At 50.0% G+C, this 20,043-nt stretch overlaps 1 protein-coding gene across 1 annotated transcript; it reads left to right on the forward strand.

Moving 5' to 3' along the window:
* The first annotated feature begins 6,110 nt into the window (after positions 1 to 6,110).
* LOC132326730 (multiple epidermal growth factor-like domains protein 9) lies at positions 6,111 to 19,596 on the forward strand. The gene is made up of 9 exons (XM_059845334.1): positions 6,111 to 6,451; positions 9,371 to 9,850; positions 11,130 to 11,265; positions 13,169 to 13,257; positions 14,924 to 14,987; positions 15,364 to 15,452; positions 16,517 to 16,629; positions 17,063 to 17,219; positions 19,316 to 19,596. The coding sequence occupies exons 1-9, from the start codon at positions 6,397 to 6,399 to the stop codon at positions 19,462 to 19,464; spliced, it is 1,332 nt and encodes a 443-aa protein (XP_059701317.1). The 5' UTR covers positions 6,111 to 6,396; the 3' UTR covers positions 19,465 to 19,596.
* Positions 19,597 to 20,043: the final 447 nt, after the last annotated feature.

Below are 20,043 nucleotides of genomic sequence, written 5' to 3' on the forward strand. Positions count from 1 at the left end.
GTGGACTGATGCTCTTCTTAATAACCAAGTTGTTCATTGTACTAACAGTGGTACCACCAGCCTGAGACCAAAGAGCCAAATTGCCTGATATTGTGTATCTTTGAGATTTGTGGCGTTGTTTCTGTAGGTGCATTTCAGAGTTAGCAGTTCTGACAAGTGCTGGTTTTGCTGGTTTAGGATATTTGTGAGTATTTACTGCAATACCTGCTCCTCTGTGTGTGGGTTCACTGAAAGCTGGTGAGCCCTGGGTGCTGTGTCTGTGGTGTGTGGGTGTGCCTGTGCTGAGGTCTGATGGTGTGAGGAACATCTGCCATGCCCAGGTTCTGGGGATGGGGTGTGGAAGTGTGAAATAAACCCTGTTCTCCAATGCTGCCTTTATCTGAATTGGGCAATGGTGGTTTGTCTCAGTTTGAGTGCTGCAGAAGATGAGTGTGTTTTGGGATTGGTGGTTTTTAGTGTGGGGTTTGTTGTGGGTGTTTAGAAACTGTTTTCATGCTCGTGTACTGTTCCTAGGGTCTGTTCTGTGATAAGCACGAAAGTTTGTCTTACAGTGTTACGGGGAGATGTGTGGCTGGCCTTATCCCAGTTTCCCTATGTGAAGCTGTATGAAATGGCTCTGTTCCACTTGCCTGTGCTGGGGCCATGCCAGACATAGTCAGAAGTTTTTCTTTTCTGTGTCAAGTCAACCTTAACAAATAGCCAGGAAGGGAATTCTGTTCCAGGTCAGCTGCTCTGGTAGAATGCTTGGGACAAAAGCTTTAGGAGAGGCTGAGATGCACACTTCATTTGTTATTTCATAGGGGACTTGCTCCCTGAGATTTCCTGGTGCCCTGACCCTGGTACACTCTGCATGAACAGGGATGTGCCACTTCACCTGCCTGCTGAGCCTGGCCTGGGCAGAACCAGACCCAGCTGTTTTTAGCAATCTCTGTGCCACTGGACACTTTGGAGAGGCTTAGCTGGTGCAAGGCTGTGGGGGATTTAATGTTTAGGATGTGCTCTAGTGCTAACCCTTAAGACTGATGATAGACCAAACACTGACCTCTTCCAGACTTGGACAAAGCTGTGCCAGATGCTGTTCTGAGTGCCTTTAGACAGAGCTTGGGCATCTGGGACCCCACTCCTCCCCCTGCCACACAGGTGTGTGTACAGGCTCTCCTGAGAGCAGGAAAGAGAAAATGAGGCAAGAAGCAAAACCTAACTGTTCTTAAGTAAATGAGGTGACTGTTTCCAGAACCTGCTGTGTTTCAAGACACTTGTCCCATCCCTGGAATTGCTCAAGGCCAGGTTAGATGGGGCTTGGAGCAACCTGGTCTAGTGGAAGGTGTCCCTGCCCATGGCAGGGGAGTTGGAACTGAATGATCTTTAAGGTCCCTTCCAACTGAAAACATTCTGGGATTCTGTGACATTTTCCTGAGGAACTTAGGGAGATTCCATTATTTGGCTTTCAGAACGTGGTTCCTGTGTATTTGGTTTTGTAATATTCTTTTTCCTTCCTGGTAAAAACTTAATGAAAACAGAAAGCAATTGGTTTCTCTGAATGGTTGATTGAACCCCTCACTAGCATGTAAGCCTGGCTCTAGTGCCAGCCCCATCATTTGGTGTCACTGAAGTCCATAGTCTCTCTCCTTTTTAATTTTCATCTTTCACTTACAATTATTTTTTTAATTGGCTGTTTCCTGGCATAGGAGAGTTGGCAAGACAAGCTGGTCTTGTGCTAAAATTTTGTGATCATCTGCATTGATGCAGAGCTGTTGGCCGGGGGGCCCAAGCTGTGCCTGGATGGAAGGTGTTTCCTCCTTCCCTGCCCCAGATGCTGCAGGCATGAACAGCCCAGGCAACACCCCCTGCACTTGTTCTGCCTAAAGCACCAGCTGGGTTTGACCTGCATCCTAAAACCGACTGACACCCCAGACACACTGGTCCATTTATGGCCACCTTTTTAACTGATGGGGGGGCTACATGAGAATTAAATGTTCTGTGCTGCTTGTGAGAAAATAAACTTCTAGCCTCTATATAGAATTATGGCTGGCTAAACCATCAGATCCCTGCTGCAGTCACCACCTTTCCTTTGACTAGCTCTACTCTTTTTTTAATAGTCTTTCTAAACCCAGGCACAGAAGAAACACATTTTTTAAAAAGAAGAGGTCTGACGTTTTTGTTTCAGAGTGACTGTAATAACTTTTATTTTTACTTCAATTCCTCCAGCTCCCTTTTGTTGGTTTCGTTATTCCACTCCACAACAGCCACCGCTGCCGGAGGTTTCTGCGGGAGCGGTTTGGGAAGAGCCGCTCCCAAAGGCTGATTTTGGGAGAGGCGGTTTTGGTGCCGCCCGGGCGTGGCGGTGTCCCCTGCCCAGCGCTGTGGTGCCATCGCGTGGCCGTTCGCTCACGGAGAGGTTTCGCTGTTCAGAGCACAAAAGCCCTGTGTGTTCCTCTGGGAACATGGGAACAGTGGTGCTGCTTTGCTTTTTTTTTTTTTTTTAAACCTCTGTAGGAGTGTCTTGGCCCCCTCTTGGGCACAAAGCTGTTGACTCCTTGTTAGACCTGCATCCCTAAAGCCTGGACACCTATTTTATGGGAGTCGGTGGCTATACCTTGGAATAACCTTGCACCTAAAAGAGGGGTCTGGATTCATTGTTGCTTCCCAGCACATCTTGTGGGTGGTGCATCCCTGGGGGGTCGGGAGTGCTTCTGCTTTTTTTGTCTGTGCAGGAGCAAGTGCTACCTGGTACCTCTCCCACACACAGCCAGGTTTGGGTGGAATCACAACCTATATTGCTTGAAGAAAAGTCTTTTCCAGGAAAAAGCCCCTGTCAGAGCCCAGCTTTCAGTTTGCCTGAATGCGTTGTGCTTTCCCAAAAACAGCAGCAGCTCAGGCCACCCCCGGTTTCTAGCTCAGCAACACTGCCAAAGGACCACAGTCCTGTGAAATAGCTGCATGCAGCACACAAGCATCCCCATTTTCCTAGAGTCATGGGAACAGGACAGCTTTGCAGCACCTTGCCTACCTTGGAGCACAACAGTCATTTGCCATTCTAACAGGTGTCTGCTAAGCCTAGGACACCAACAGTGCAGTGGAGTGGTGGATAACCATGGAAAGAGCCCAAGAATACAAGGATAAAATGATCTGAGTCCAGAGGAGGGCCAGTAAAGTCCTCAGAGGTCTGGAGCACTTCTGTTATAAGGACAGGCTGGGAGAATTGGGGTTGTTTAGCCTGGAGAAGGGAAGGCTCCAGGGAGACTTTACAGCACCTTCTGCTACCTCAAGGGGCTATAAAAGAGCTGGAGAGGGACACAAGGACATGTGGTGATAGGACAAGGGGGAATGGCTTTGAACTGAAAGTGTACAGGATTAGATTAGTTATTAGGGGGGAAAAAATCTTAATTGTGAGGATGGTGAGGCACTGGAAAGGGTTGCCCAGAGAAGCTGTGGCTGCACCATCCCTGGAAGTGCTTAAGGTCAGGTTGGATCAGTCTTGAAGCAGCCTGGTCTAGTAGAAGGTGTCCCTGCCCATGGCAGCAGGGTTGAAAGGAGATGATATTTAGCAGTACCTTTCAAGCCAAACCACTCTGCTCCTCTGCTTGTAGTTAATACCTTCCTGACCTTAAGGAGTCACCTGGTGCCCTGGCATTTTCAGGCTGATGGATGTGACAGTCCGCTGTCAGCTCACACATTCCTGTCCTCTGCACTGTCCCCACTGCCGTGAGACCTCACCTGGGCATTTTCACCCCCACAGCACTTAGTCACATCCCGCTGACAAAAGCTGAGGCAGTGGTAGGTCACAGGTGACATTGAAGAAGGCTGGTGTTTGAGAGTCTTCCTGCTGGGTGTTTCTCATTCAGCAGGCAGCTCTGTTTGTAAACAATCCCTTGGAGATCTAACACCCAGGTGACTGGCAGGCAGTTAATGCAGAGCCCTGTGGTGCTCCTTGGCTTTGTAAAGCCTGGGAAGCTCAGAAATCCAATCTGCCCTCAGCAGAAGAAACCTCTGATGGCACATCCTTTGCTTGCTCAGCTGGGATGGATCAGGACAGCCCTGGACAAGAGCTGTCCTTTCCAGGCTGGGCAAGGCCAGGGAGCTGGCACAAAGTGCTGGAGTGTTTGCACAGGATGCTGTGTTCTTGGGAGAAGCATCATTGCTCCTGTCTCTGCCCTGTAAGCTTTGAGGGTGGGGGGTACTGTCTGGTTTGTTTGGGGACACAAGGTCTGCCAATTATAGAAGAGAAACAGAACTGACAAGATCAGGGCCCTTTGCCAACCTAGGACATTGTTTTTGATAAACCATGACACTGCTTTTTATTTTCTGTGAACCAACTAGCAAAAGCATTTAATCTCAATGGAGACAGGCCCAGGCAGGTCAGGAGTTTATGAATTTGTCTGTTTGTACTTTTCTGCCCTGAAGTGACATTAGATTTTCCCCATCAGAAGTGTATTTCCAGCTTGCCCAGTTGCTAAAGCAGTTGAGAGGAAAGCAGCCTGTCTCGTCTCTCACCTGGGCTCTGGTAGCTCACCCAAAAAGGGGGCTCTGAGAGCACAGGAATGGCTTTAATGCACAATTTCCCTTTCTCTTCCATGTGTTAGCCTGGAACTGACAGTGGAAGTGCTGCCACATCCAGTTCTGGACTGCTTTTCCAGTGTGTACATGAGTGCTGTAGCTGCTCAGCAAATGTGTGACTTGGCTCTGGGACTGGGGAGTGTGGGAGAGCTCCCCACCAACCAGGGGGTGCAGCTTGTGGGATGGGGGGACTGATCTGCTGCCAGCTTCCCTAGCAGGATAAATCCCCCTGGGTAATTGCTGGCAGTGTTTTACCAGTGCCCAGAGCTGCTCCATCCCCAAATGCTGCTCCTGCAGAAGTTGTCTCTCAGTGCAGAGCCTCAGCCCACTGAGAGTGGATGGCCCTGCACAGCTCTGGGTGGAGCAGGTTCTTTACACAGACTGGGATCAAACATCCTGTGCAAAGGCTTGTACAACCTGCAAAGCCAAGCAGAGCAAGGTCACACTGAGAGCTCTCCTGCCTGCAGGGAAGGGGCAGCACTCAGCCCAGCCCTGCCTTGTCCTGAGCCACTGGGCAGCAGCTCTGAGGGGCTGCCAGGGCTCAGTCCTTGAGCCTGATGTCTTGCTTGTGATCACTTGGGCAGTTATCAGATCAGGTTAAGGTTCTATCTGACCTGAGCCAGCTGGTCACAGTCTGACCTGCACCCACCCAAAGTGGTGATACCAGAGTGAAGGAGGCTGCTCTGTCTCTGTGCATTTACCATGAAGCAGGATGGTGGGCAGATGTCACTGCCAGAGACAGGAGGACAAGAAAGTGTCCCTGGCCCCGGATTGACCCCCCCTGGGCCACTGTGAGGAAAGCCTGAGGGTTTGTGTTAGAGCAGGCAGTGTTGCCTCATCATGTTGGGCCCTATTGAGGACCCTGGAGCCCAAGGGACATGAGCAGTGCATGACAGTGCCTGGTCTCACTGAATGTGCAGCTGTGGGGCTGCACATGGACCATCCACAATCCTGTATGAGTAGCCCTCTGTTCCCTCAATTTGGGCAAAGAGGTGACAGAGAGGTGTGGCATTCAGCTGAATGCTAAAGGAAATCCTCTCACAGTGGGGGCTTGGCAATGCTGAATTGCTGAACAGTGGGGGCAGAGGGAAAGGGGGGCTTCCAAAGCAGGGCTGCAAGGTAAGGAAATCATGAGGACATCTGTGTCCTCAGGTGGCCCAGCAGGTAGTACAGACACTGGAACACATGGAAAATGGGGTGGGGCACCATTAAACTTAATGCTTTCACCTCAAAATCATCATCATCAGGATCTATGTGCTTGATCCTGATAACAACTTGCTGCATCAAGCTGGACACCAAGGGGGCAAGGGGGAGGGAGGGGGAGGGAAATGCTGGTTGGGAAAGCTCTGTGCTCACCCAAGTCTGAGTTCTGGTTACAGCATGGTTGGCCTCACCTAAAATGGGAACTCTTCTGGGGTTGTTTTTCTTGTTTCTCTTCTCTCAGGAAATCTTGTGAGTCTAAAAAATGAAATCCTCTCACTTGATGAGGTCACGGGGGGCTGGCCTGCAGCCAGGCTGGGTTCCCATGCTGCTCTGCCTGTTCCTTCCCACCAGTTCCTCCAGAACACTCCTCACAGGGATTTCTGCAGCTCTGGGAGGGCAGATCTGCTCCTCTGGGTGTCTGCTGGGTGCTCTGCTCTGAGGAGGCCGTATCATCTCAGACCTGCTGCAGCCTCGGAATATAAACCCCCCTTTGTTGGGGAGAGGTTGACTTGACTGAGCCACATGATCAGTCAGGTGACAAAATTGGGCACCAAAGCGGAGGAGAATGAGCAGCTGGGTGAGGGCAGGAGCTGCTGATCTTGCCTCTTGACAGGCTGTGTTACTCCTCAGGGAAAAATGAGTGCCTGGCTCTGTCCTCTGCTGTGGAGCTTAACCATGGTGTGCTTAACAGGTAAGGCCTCCCAACACAGGGATTATCTTCTGGCTGAGCACAGAGGGGGGTGAAGGCATAGTGGGACTGTGGGAGCCCTGGGCTTCACCCTGGGGCGAGGCTGGGGGCAGGGAAGGAGGGAAGTGTTGAAACACAGGCAGTGGTGGAAGCGGGATGCTTGCGGTAAATACATAAATTTGCTTTTACTTGAAGAAAAGGAAAAAAGGAGAAATAGAGCTGTATTGCTCTGCATAGTGAGGATTTGCAGAGGCTTTATCTTAAACCCCAAGGAGCAGTATGCCTGTTGGTAGGTTGGGGAAGATCAGCTCTCTATCCTTCCCTGACTTCCTCAAGGCTCCTCTTCGAACCAAGACGTCACATACAAAGTAACACATCCTTCAGGTTCCCTGGAGATATTTCAGGTGATTCACACTGCTCCTTAAAAAAAAACACCAACAAAAAAACCTCAAAAAAAAGGCTCTAGAAAGCAAAATCGCTGTTCCATGACAGTGTAAGTGCAGGAGAGGAAATGCTTTGTCTGATGAAGCTGAGGTTGTTTGAGTACTGGTTTTTCACACCTGTGACTGACTATAACTGGTAAAATACACAAACACTTTACTACTGCTCAAAACTATTTTTTTCAGCCTTCTGACTTCTTTTTTTCTCCAGAAGTTTTTTAAATTAGTAAGAAGTACTGGCTACCAAGGGTTATTGATAGCTACTAAAGTTTTGTGAACAACTTTACTACTTTTGGTAACCTGTTGTGGAAAACTACTTTCCATTTTTAAAAATTCCTTTTAAGAGCACCATTTGACATTAAATCCAATCAACCAACGAAACATTCAACTAAAAAACCCCAACAACAACTAAATTCATCCAGCTATGAGCAGTCCAAGTTGTTGAAACCTGTGCAGTGTGTCTGGCTGACAGAGTTGAGCTGTTGGGGTCAGGAGGGAGCTGTGGGAGATCAGACTTTGATCTCAGAGGTCCTTCTGAAAGGTTTTCCCTGGGAATTTGACATTGCCCTTACCTTACTGCTAGTGTTTACGTTAGGATTAGTTTAATGGATCTCAGGACTGACTCAGTTTGTTGCCAGAGGTGAGGAAAAAGCAAGCAGACTGGCTTCAACCCCTCAGGCAGGGGAGTCAAATGAGGGCAATTGTGCATCTTGGTCCTGGGTGGAGGCTTGGCCGCAGCAGCAGTGTCCTGTGTGGGCACTGTGGAGCTGCTCTCCCTGCCTTGGACCAATGCTGGCTCCTCTGTCCCTTGGATTTGAGCCAGGGGCAAACCAGTGTGTTACAAAATGATCACTGCTAGATTTGGTGTCTCTGTTTTAGGGCCACAGCCCTAAGAAACTGAGATATAGTTCAGTTAGTGATAAACGTTATTGGCACAGTGCTAATAATGCCAGGGTTGTGGGTTTGATCCACATATGGGCCATTCACTTAAGAGCTGGAGTCCACAATCCTCTGGGTGCCTTCCAACTCAGGCTGCTCTGTAAATTCTTTAAAACCTGAGCAGTGGCCCAGATGGCTGGGTGCTCCTCTGCTTTACTCAGTAGTTACACCAGGATTTTGGCACAAAGCAGGCAGTCAACAACAGGAGGGAACGCTCCCAGCAAACTGTCTCCATGTGATCACAACCTTATAAAGACTCTTTTATCCACTGTCCTGATCCTGGTGCAGAACTTTACCAGGAGCTGCCATCAGCTTGGTCTGCATGTTGGTGTTTGTACCATGGTAGTCCTGAGCACTGGTGCCCACAGTGCCTGGCCTTGCATGGTGGGTACAAAATTAAGAGAGAAATTAAAGGCTGAGGGTGAATCAGGGCTGGGGGAAAGCCTGCAGGGATCTGGGTCTGACACCTGACAGCTTGTGCTGTCACCCCTCTTGTCACCCTGCCTGTGTCCTTCCTCACCTACATCCCACTCTCAGGTGTCAGCTGCACTCTTTGACCTTCTGGAAAACCAATTTCTTAGGAGTCCTTGTGCTTTCTGTGCCACTGGGCATGGATTGGTGAGGGGGTTTAGCAGGTGTGTGCTGCTGGAGGGAGCATTTACACCCCACAGGAGCAGCTCCAGTTACTTACTGGTGCTGTGTAAGGTTGGGTGTTTTCAGAAGTTGCAGTAAATATTGAGGAAATCCCTGCCCTGTGTTCCTGAACCCAGCTGGTGGCACAGAGGAGGAGCTGCCTCTTTTAGTTTTGCTTTTCCTCCTTTGCTTAGTACCACACTGCTAAATTAACAATAACCTGCTGCTTCCATGCTCAGTTCCATGGGTCTCTCCTCTGTTAGGAACTGGACGACTTTACCCATGCTGTGCCAAGGGATGTCTTCCATCAGCAGATGATGTTCCAGTCCACCCTGCATTAGAGCAAAACAACCTGAGCTGCAGCAATACCTCCTTCCTCTACAGATTTCAGCAATCCTCACTCTGATGAGGGATTTCAGAATTAAAGCAAGTCTTGGCCCTCAGGCTCCCTTCTGGTTATTGGAAGTACCACCAGAGCAGCTTAAAAGAGCCCTGAGCCCATGTCTTTTCTTGGCTGACCTGTTTAAGGGAAATGGGATAAAGCACTCTGCTACTTGACAAGCATCTTAAATCAGCTTGTCATGAGATCTCAGGGTAAACAGTCTCAAGGAACTAACAAAACTGGCTGTTTCAGGCAATTCTCACACCCGTGAGTCAGACCTCCCAGACACTGGCACTTATTTGTGGCCTCATGGACCCACTAATTTATTTCCTTGGTAAGTCTCTCATGTGCCAGCTGTGCTCAGATGCTGCCTCAGGTCCTTGCTCTGTAGTGGAACACAGCAGAGGGGAGTTTCTGGACATCAAACAAGGACACATGGTTTAAGCAGTTGAAAACGACCTAAATGAGAAGCCAATATTAAAGGGAGAACTATAATTCAACCACTAATTATGTTTTTTCTTCTCTTAGGTATTGCTTTAGGCCAGACAACCAGCACTGAGGTCCCAGTTGCATCCACCCCAGCACCTCCCAGTGCAACCAGCACTGGGGTTCCCATTGCATCCACCCCAGCACCTCCCAGTGCAGCCCCTGCTACAGCCTCTGCTCCCCCAACTGCTCCTGCAACACTCTCAGCTGGACTGACAGCAACCACTGCAAGCCCTGCTGCATCCTCAGCAGCTCCATCTGCTGATCCAAGCTCAGAACCCCCTGCCCAGACTCTGCCCTCCACCATGGGGACTGTCCCCACCTCTGGCAGCAGGGCCACCTCTCAGGCTTCAGCACTGACAGCCACATCCAGCAGTGCCCCAGTGTCCCCTCCAGGAGTGACCCCATCCCCCGGGCTCCCATCATCAGCTCTGCCCCCCAGCACCCCCCAGCCCTCCAACTGCAGCAGAGAGAATGTGACAGCCTGTGTCCCCTGCCCCCCAGGGACAGTCCCCAGCCAAGGTAAGGGTCCCTGCTCCCCACTGCTGGGTTAGAGGAGCAGGGATTTGTCAGGGCACTTGTTCTTGTGTTGGAAGCCTGGACAGGCAGCAGGAGAGGGACTAAATTCATTTCACCCTCCTGAAATCAAAGGCTTCATCTTTCCTGGCCTTGTGCTGTGTTTTGGCCTTTCTGAGGCTTCCCCATGGGGTGACAAAGTGGTCGGACTGTGGCACGAAGTGTAACACCAGTCCAGTTTGATTTATTGGCAGAACATCATTCTGGGCTCCAGGGCCAAATACAAGGTCACTTTCCAGCTGTCTCGAATGTTTGAAAGAGAATCTGTGCTCTAGAGACAGCCTTTTTCCATGGCCTTGAGAAAATACTTGCTCAACCTCTGTTGTGGTCAGCAGTGCATAATATAACCTTTTCCAGAAGTTATTTGTTGTAATATAGTTGGGTTCTGATTTCAAACACCACCATCCCATCCCACAAAAAAAAAAAAAAAAACAAAACCAAAAACTAAAAAAAAAAGAAAATAATTCTCCAAAAGACAAACCATGTATTTTTTTTTAAATTTTTGCTTATTCCCTGCACTGCAGGGCACTTTTTAAAAGCAGCTCTGATGCTTTAGGGTGAATCTGCAGAGGATACCTCCCTTTTATGCACGATCTTCTTAGTCAGGGCCTTCTCCTCTTGCCTGTGTTGGTGGTGCAGCTGCAGTAAATCCGCCCAATTCCTCTGTGTGGCTGGGATTGGTTTTGTGGAGCAGAGAGGGGTAGAACTTGCCTGCTGGGAATGCCATGGTACCTGTGCTCAAAGAAAAACTCTTGCTGCTTAAGGCAGATCCTTGGCTCTGGGGCTTTACTCATCAGTTCTGCTTCCTATAAGCTTAAATTATCAGTAATCTGAGTAAGTGTATTGGGGTTTTTTTTGTTTTGGTTTTTTTTGTTTGTTTGTTTGTTTTCTTTTTTATGTCTCTTTTTTTGTGTGTGTTGGAGGGGAAACAAGGAAATTTTTCCTGGCCCCTCAAATTAAAGAAGGAAAAAGCAGTCAGCTTAATTACTGGAGATCCACACTGACAGCCTTGACTCCTTGAATTATTTTGTGGCTGTTCTGCACCTTGCTAACAGTGGACAGCAGCATAATTAGCATGAACATTGCAGTTTCTACCCTCTGTGAGTGCCTTGCCAGGGGAACTGCATCCCAAAGCTTCTGCCTTTGTGGCAGTGCCCTGTCCTGGCAGGCACAGGGGTTTCAGTCAAGCCTTGCAATCCTGACCTGACTTTCTGTCCCAATTCAGGCGCCCTGAGCTGCTCGTGCTGCACGGGGGGCGCGTGCACCGACCCCAGTGCCTGCAGCCCCTGCCCTGCAGGGCACCACCAGCCCCAGAGTGGGCAACCCTCCTGCCTGCCCTGCCCCCAGGGCTCCTACACCAGGTGAGTGACTGAGCCCCTGGGCCTGGGCATGGGGTGGTAAACCACAAAACTCTTCCCAGCCAGGAAAATCTCTTCCTTTGGGCTGTAGGAAAAGTCCTGCCAGGGCTGTTTCTCAGAGGCTGAATTCTGCTCATCAGGAAAGCTTGGTGTGGATCTGCTTGTGCTGAGGCTGCCCCTCTGTGGGCTTCCCTTTTTTACCCTCGTGCCTTTTGTCTGTACTGAGGGAACGTGTTGTTTTGTGGTGGGGAGACACTTGGCAGTGAGGAGTGTGTTCATCTCCTCAGCTTTTCTCTAGGATATGTCTGGCAAGCAGGCTCCATCTCCCTGCTTTGCCCAATTACTTTCTCAATCCCTGTTTTCTTGCCCCCAAGGCATCTCATTACATTTGAGTTGCTGGCATTTAAAGCAATACCCTCAGCTGACAGAGTGTGGAAAAGCTGACAAGACAGGAGCCCAGTCTTGCAATTCCACCAGGCTGCCTGATCCAGGGATGCTGTACCAGTGTCCCCTGGCTGTGGGGACGTGGGCATGTGCTGCTCTCTCCACACCTATCGGATTTTCTCTCGCTGTATCCACATCTGCAAACAGTCAGCTGTGTGGCAAGGACAGGAGGGGTGGCAAGAGCCTCCCAAGAGTGTGTCCATTGCAGAGCAGCTCCACTTAGATCAGTCCTGGGCTGCAGAAAGGGTGACCTGACTGTGCAGCTTGTTTGCAAAAGCCCCTGAGTTTGAGGTGCCAGCAGGATCTTCCTCTGTGCTTCCCTCTGTGCTCTGCCCTTGCAGTTTGTGCTGTGAGGACCTGCCTTAAAAATGTACCCCCAAACTGCTTTAAAAACCAGCCAGGAGCAGTGTCCAGGGCACACAGAGCTGCTGCTCTTGGGATGTGGGCCGGGGCCAGAGAGGGGCAGGCAGCACTGCTGGGCTGGTGTGTGCCAGAGCAGGGAACAAATAGGGGGATCTGGAGGGGACCTGGGGGTGCAGGGTGTGCCTGGCCATCTCCTGGAGGCTGCTTGGGTCTCAGGGCTTCCATGGGGCTGTTTAACATTTCTGTGGTGTTTGGAGAATTTGGCCTCCCTGAAGCTTTGAGAGGCTCTGGCTGGCCCCGGCCCTGCGTTGGTTTGTTTGCAGCAAAGCATTTGCTGTGTTTCCAGCTGGTTTTGGGGGTTTGGGGGTTTTGGTCTTTTGGGGTTTTTTGTTTGTTTGGGTTTGGTTTTTTTTAGTTAGTTTGTTTGTTTCTGCAAATCTCATGCAGCCCTGCAGTTTCTGAAGGATTTAAAGAGCATGTCCTTATTTTCCTCCAAAGCATCTCTGAGTATGTTATCAAATTCCTTTGATAAGGAGTTGGGGGGGAGTGGGCTCTGTTAGTGATGGATGTAAAAGCTTCCTCTATTACATCCCTCCTCCTGACACATTGCCTCCCTTTTCCCACAGTCCCTGCTGTTTAAGGTCAGGGCTCTCTCAGGTCACTGCCTGTGGTGTAGGTCCTTTTCTCAGCTCCTGATTCCCAGCAATGCAGCAGCTCCTTTTGAAATCCCTGATGGATGCTGAACAGCAAACACCTTCCCTATTCCATTTTCAAGAGTGGATTTAAGAGTCTGACTAAAGCCAAGGGTTTTAAGTCTGACCACAGCATATTTTTCAAGACCTTCAATTCAGATGGTCCCTTTCCATATTGCCCATAGGCACAGGGCATTTCTAATTTTAATAATACAGAAAAATTCAGGTTTTTTAGTGAACCTTTAACATTCAGGTGAGTTCAAACCAATGTTTTCCTGTCTGAACTCCTTTTTCATAATTGCTCTATTTCTAGAGTAGTCAGTGTCATGTTCTGCTCTGTCTTCTGCAAGTGGATGGAGGCTTGGGTGACCTAAAATTGTGTTCCTCTCTGCTCCCTTCCCTCCCAGCTTCCCAAGGAGCACTGTGTGTCTTCCCTGTCCACCAGGACATTTTGCTAATGAGTCTGGAGCTGCAGCCTGCAGAGCCTGTGAGCAAGGTAGGCTTTGGTCTGTGTCCAACACAAATGCATTTTCATCACATGATGCTTTTTCCCAGGGGCAGATGCAATTATCAGGTAACTTAAAAGCACTGAAAGGTAAACAGGCTAAAAATAGCCCAGCAGATCTCTTCCCTATTCTGTTGTTATTAAAATGAGAAGAGCAGATCTCAGCCATGCTCATTTTTGCAACAAGTTAATGCTAACTCTGCAATGAAAGTCAGGAAAAAAAGTTTTATAAAATTCTGTTTTAGCACGAGGGGGGAGCATTGTCAGGAAAAAAAATATTCTCTATTTCTGATAGCAAAACTGAGTCTAAACTATCTTTGTTTTCATTTAGGCAATCTTCTGCAGTCTGAATATTAAGTGTAATACTCTCCTTATTTTCCACACACCTAAACTGGGGTTTTAAAGAGGAGCTACTTTGCCCCTGGCTAATGCCACTCCAGCCTGGTGCAGTGTGTTTGCAGAGGGGGTAACAGCATGGGCAGAGCAGAAAGCACCTGCTTCTGCAAAACCCTAATTAACACATGCAGTGCAGCAGCTCCTCTGCACCCAGAATGGGTCCTGCTTGAACATGCACAACTGTTCCTTTGGAAATCCACCCACCGAGCTGCTGGGCTGTGCCTGAACCTTGGCTGTCACTTGCTGAGTTTGGGAGGAACAAAACCTGACTGGTGACAGCAATGGGTCTGTCCCTCCCTTTACTCAGCAGATTTAAACCCTGTGTTAGACAGCAGGGGCGTCTGTGGGGTTGGCCCCTAAAGCCTGCAAGTGTAAATGTAAAAAGTTCCCTTTTCCTTGCAGGGAGAGGGGAGGTGGGTTTGGTTTCATCCTGCTGTGCCACAGCTTCTGCTGCCTGGGGCAAATCCAGGTTTGAGGCAGATCTTAACCCACACCACATCCAGCTCCCCTCTGAACCTTAACTCTGTCCCATGTGGGCAGTGACCATGCTGTGCATCATCAGGCACCTCCAAACCCACCTGAATTCCCAAGTGCTGCTCTCTCAGCTTTCCTGGTGGTGTGGTGGGACTCACAAACTGGGTCCTGCTGGCCCCTGGGCTCTTTGGGGCTCTTCACTCCTTTTTGTGCTTTGGGAGGGTCTGTGCATGTCCTCCTGCCCATCCTGGTCCTCGTGGTGCAGGGAGGGAGGCTCTGCACCAGCAGAGCCATCCTGGCTGATGGGTCTTGTGTCCTTCCTTTTGCAGGGAAGAAGATGCACCCCAGACTTCCTGGGTGGGGGGAGGCCTGGAAGGGCTGGGGTGACCAGAGAGGTTCCCCCTGGCCAGAGACCTGCTCCAGCTGGATAACTTGGGAGTTGGCACAGGAATCACCTGTTCCAGCTTCATTCCAGTTCAGCCTGTGGTGCTGGGGAGGGTGACAGGTTTCTCTGTCTCCATGGGGTGGTTTTGAATGATGTGAGATGTGAGATTCACCAGGGGAATCTGCCAGAGCCCTCCATGCATCCCTCATGGCAGAGGGCAGCAGGGAACTTCCATTGCTCTTTCAGAGCTTTTGACAAAAATAACCCCAAATGCCCCGAAATGCCACCTGAAGCCTCTTGTGGGGAGTTGTTTGGCTGTTTGTAAAATGGACATGAGCACATTGACAGCAATGTGGGGCAGATGGAGGCAGCATCCTGAAGCCTTACCCTTCTCTTTTTCAGGCTATTTTAGCTCCAAGCAAAATGCAGCTTTTTGTCTGCCTTGCCAGCCAGGATCATTTTGCAAGTATGGAGGTCCTGGGGTGCAGGGGCTCACATGGACAGGGAGGGGGGGGGCTCCTTTTAGCCACTGAGCTGGAACCACCAGTGCAGTGCCCAAAGACAAGTCACCTACAGCCATTTCAGCTGTAGGGATGGGGCTTTGAGCAACCTGGGCAAGTGTCCCTGACCATGGCATGGGGGTTGGAGTGAGATCATCCTTGAGGTCCCTTCCAACACAGACCATTCTGTGGTTCTGTGTGAGAAACTGCACTGGGGACAGACACCCACAGCACAGCAAAGGTGGATCCTGGAGTCTCCAGGTTGTAGGAGCTGGCTTTGGTGGGCTGGGCTGCTCTGGGAAGTGCTGATCCTGCAGTGTGTCCTACTCCTCTCCTTGCCAGCACCAGCGGCTGCTCAGGCTGCCTGCCCTGCCCCGGGGGACAGGAGGCTCCTCGGGAGGCGGCGGAGGGGTGCGACTCCTGCCCGGCAGGTAAGGGGGAGGCTGTGCCCAAAGTGGGGCTGTGCCCAAGACCAGGTTGTGCCCAGGGGGAGGCTGTGCCCGAGGGAGGCTATGCCCAGGGGAAGGCTGTACTCTGGGAGTACAGCTCCAGGCTCATTCCAGACCCATCTCAGCTGACCTGCAGGTGCCCTGCTGGCAGAGCTGAGCCCTGGCATGAGGGACAGTGCCGGGGGGTTTGTCTGGGTGCTGGTGGAGGCTGTGCTGTGCCAGGCTGGTTAAGGAATGCCTTGGAGCTGTGCTGGTCCCTGGCATGCCAGGGAGCCCAAATCCACAGCTGGGTACCAGCTCCAGCAAAGAGCATCTCTGCCTGTGGTGGTGGCTTTGCTGAGGAAAGCCCAGCCTTGCTGTCAGAGATGGATTTTCTGCAGGGGCAGCCCGGGGCAAAGGGAGGGGATGTGAGGGACACGGCCGAGCTCCTTCCTGTGCTGAAACGCCCTAAGGCTGCCTTAGCTGGGCCAGCAGGGCTGGGCAGGGCACTCAGCCACCCGCATGGCAGAGGCCAGCCTCCAGTCTGGACACAGCCCCAGGGGTGTCTCACAGCCCAGCTGCATTTTAAACATTGCAGGAAAGCTTTTTACCGCTGTGAGACTTGGAACTTCTGTGACCTGTCTCTCCCACAAAGCTTGGGAAACTGAGCTGGGCTTTGAAGTCTGCTCAGCAAGTTTCAAACAGCTGGAAAAGGTGTTTGAATCCAGAATTGGAGAGGATGAAACACTGCTGACCTCCAGCTCCCATCTTCCCCTACATTAAAGCCAGAACTCACTGCTAAGCCCCTCTCCCACGTACTCCTACTCACACTGCTCTGTTTGCCAAGCTCTGACCCCAAATATTCTTTAGTCCTTCTGTCCCTGCTTGTTCTGTTCTGACCCTTTGCCACCGAACCAGGACCAAAGTCCAGCCTCAGCTTTTGTTATGCACACGAGCACTTAATGCTCTTTCTCCCCGTGCCTTTGAAAGCTGATTCATCCATATGCAATTGCAAGGGTACTGGGGTTTAGTCTCAAACCATAATATTGTGCTTATTTGCTGTTTAGGTACATTCAAAGGTGCCGGTGACAGCAGATGCAAGGCCTGCAGCACAGGAGAGTACCAACTGCAGCGGGGCAAGGAGAGCTGTGAGCTGTGCCCACAAAACCACTACTGCCCTGTGAGTCCCCAGAACTGGGGACCGCCTGTCCTGGCCAGAGCTGTCCCACGACGAGCCTAATACCCTTCAATTAACACTTTCTTTTTTCTTGTAATCTGAGCTTCCTTTCTCTTAAACACAGACAGGGCTCTGATGCAGGGAGATGATTAAAATGATGACTGCAGGAGTGTGCCTGGAGCTGCCTGCTCTGCCTGGGGCTCGAGGGGATGGGGTGTGCATTAATGAGTGGGTTTGAGGTACAGACTTGCTGTGTAACAGCACCTTCTGCTCTTCCCCACATTCCAACACTGCAGGGGCAGACAGGGCTGAATTTAATGATGGCACGCTCATTCCTTCATTTATTTCCCCTCCCCTAATGCTAAAATGTCACCTCCCTTTGCCCTGGTTACCTCCTGCAGTTTGCTGGTGCTGAGTTGTTTCTTCTCTCGGGCAGAGCCCAGATGTGAAGCCTGTGAAGTGCCCTCCTGATGCCTTCTGCCCCCGGGGCAGCGTGGAGCCCACCTACTGCATGGAGCTGTTCCTGTACAAGGCAGGGGACTCATGCCAGCTGACCCCTGCCACCGTCATTGTCCTGGCCACCTTCTCAGCAGGTCAGTCTAGGTCCTCTCTGTCCCCTGGTGAAATCCCTCTGCAGCTGTGTTAAACCAAGCACTCTCTGGGCGGTGTGTTCTGTGGTTCTGGACAGCAGGATTTCTAATCAAAGTCCTCCTGGCTGCTCTCAGTGCCAGTGCCAGTCCTGTCCCTTGCTCTGAAGGAAGGTGCTGAGTGCTTGTTGCTTGTCCCTGGGAAGCAGGGATGTGTGTGGACCCTCAAACAGGGATTCCTTGGCTGCACCAAAGTAGGAAAAAGGACAATTTCTTTTTGGTATGAGACTTCGTTTCCTGAAAGCATTCCTGCCTTAAGTCATGCCACAGCATCCAGCAGAATGGGGAGCTGCTGGTTCATACAGTGCTGGTTGCATTGATGCCAAATGTTCCTTTTATCCAAGAGTCAGGACGTGCTGAGTGTGGGGAGCATCCCTCAGGTGCCACCTGCTATGAATTAGCTCACTAGGGCAAGCGAATGAGTGGATGAGCTTTTCAACTGGGAAGCTGCGCCATGAATAAACATTCCAAAAGAATGAATATGCATTTTTAGTCTTAGGAAAGGGAAAAATAGAGTTATCTCATTTTTAATCAAAGCTGGGGCGAGGTTTAATCAGAGAGTTATGATGAAAATGAGCAACTGTTAGTGCTGTGGATTGCAAGAAGGGCAGATGAAGAAGCTGGGAGGAGGAATCTGTCTCCTGTGCCCAGAGAGATGAAGAGAAATCCCTAAGTGCCCTTACACTACCAGAGATGAGAATTTTGTGTCAAGAGAGCCAAGTCATAGAGATGAGTAAGCCATCAGAGGATAAAGAATATCCAACAAGCCTATATTCACACAGTTTCTGTGTTTCAAGTGTATTTTATGTCCTTCCTGAAGACCCATTCTCCACTTGGCTGGCTGTTGTTAGAAGGAGAGAGAGGAGAGATTAAATGCATGTGTTACAAGACACACAGCAAAGCTGCTTCTCCAACAGGAAAGCAGTGTTCTCATCGCACTTGTCTCTTGGCAGTGAGGAGGGGACAAGGACAGCAGAGTCTGCAGGAGATCCAGCAGCACCCTCTGAGGGCTGTCTCCATGGGGCTGGAATGCTGGGGGGAGCAGATGAGGGTTGTTCTCACAAGCTATGGCTTGGAGCCCTGAGAAAGGTCCTCCATTGACCCCTATCCCCTCATGCCAGGCTGTTGTCCAAAAATCTGCCAAAGCAGATGCCATCTGAAGCGAGTGTTAATTTGAAAAAGTAGATTAAATTGAAGTATATGAAAAGACTGCCCAGAGAGGGACAATGGCCCATTAACCAGCATTTGTGATAAACAAGTCTGAGGGTCAGGGAACAGCATTCCTGCCTCTCTCAGAGCTTGCAGCAGAGAGGGGGAAGGAAACAGCCCACGCAGGAAAGCGCGAGTTTTTCACGGCTGGTCTCACAGATCAAGTGTTTACCATGAGGCTGTCTGCTCACACAACTGAAATTTGGGTGTATTTGTCTGGCCATATTGCATCACAGAGACAGATTCGTGCTCTTCTGTTCAGATCAGTTTTCTCTGATGATGCTTCTGCCAGAAACAAACGAACAGAATGTCGCACCACTTGAGATTTGCCAATTACTTCCATGTCTATGCCCAATCCAAAAGTAATTTTTCCCGACAGCCCTGATCTCAGTCTAGACTCAGAGTTAATCTAGGTTAGTTACTTCTTGTGCTTCAGTGTGAGTGCTGCACAGAGCAAACTAATTTCTCAACAAGACCTTTTTGGTGGGGTCTGCAGCGAATAAGATGCCAAGTGGAAAGCAGTTCCAGAGAGTAGAGTAAATGGGAGTAGGAAAGCAAGTTACTGAATTATTTCATTAAAACTTCTTGTTATTCCTTGCAGAGTTAAACTGAGCTGCTGAAGCTGAGTGTTATTAGTGCTAGTGGAACCTTTTTTTTTCCCCCTCTTTTTGGAGAGGGACAGAATATGTAGGAGGAAAAAACCCCTTATTTTACCGGAAGAAAATACCCAAGTTGAGTTGGGTACCCAACTCAAATACCCAAACCCTTGGAGCGAACATCACCTGACACTTTACCTTCCCATCTGTGAATAACTACCATTCCTTTCTTTCCAGGTGCAATCCTTGTTGTGTTTCTGATAATCCTGAGAAGGCGGCAAGAGCACAGCAGGAGCTCCCTGAAGTCGCCGTTGCTGCCCCGAGGCTCAGGACGTGGCTCCTACGGGGGCACGGAGCACACAGAGCCAGTCTATGCTGGCTGGTAGCTCTGGCCAGGACCAGCAGCCTCTCCTTCCCCTGGGGCAGCACAAATGTGGCTCTGGGCAAGGTGTTTAACCATGAGCAACCCTATTTCTGTATAGCTAAAATCAGTACTGGGGAATAAACTCAGTCTTTGAGTTGCGGCTACTTGTGCAAACCAAGCCAGCGCCCTGCTCTGCTGCCCTGGGCTGATGGGAAAAGTCTTCCCATTCCAGTTCCCAGCTTCCTTCACATGTAAATACTTTTCTCCTTTCTTCAGGGTGAAAAAAACCTCCAAAAAAACCAGTCAATTCTGTTTCTCCATTTTAATAGTCAGCTCAACAGAGTGAGGAGTGACTGCTCCAGTTATTGAGGTCCCTTTGATACAACACTCAGTTCCACCCAAGCAAAAATTAACATGAATATACCTCCTTTTAATAATATGCAATTTTTTATTTTGTTCCCCATTCTCAAAGTTTTAACATTAGCACAATCAAGGGAAGGGATCCTAAAGCTCTCCCCTTCCTTTCAGTGCAACTAAAGAAATGGTTGATTCCTGGGCAAATGTTCCTTTTGTTGCCTGCTGTCAGGTGGTGCTTCAGAGT

The sequence above is a fragment of the Haemorhous mexicanus genome, chromosome 4 (assembly GCF_027477595.1).
Source record: "Haemorhous mexicanus isolate bHaeMex1 chromosome 4, bHaeMex1.pri, whole genome shotgun sequence".
NCBI lineage: Eukaryota > Metazoa > Chordata > Aves > Passeriformes > Fringillidae > Haemorhous > Haemorhous mexicanus.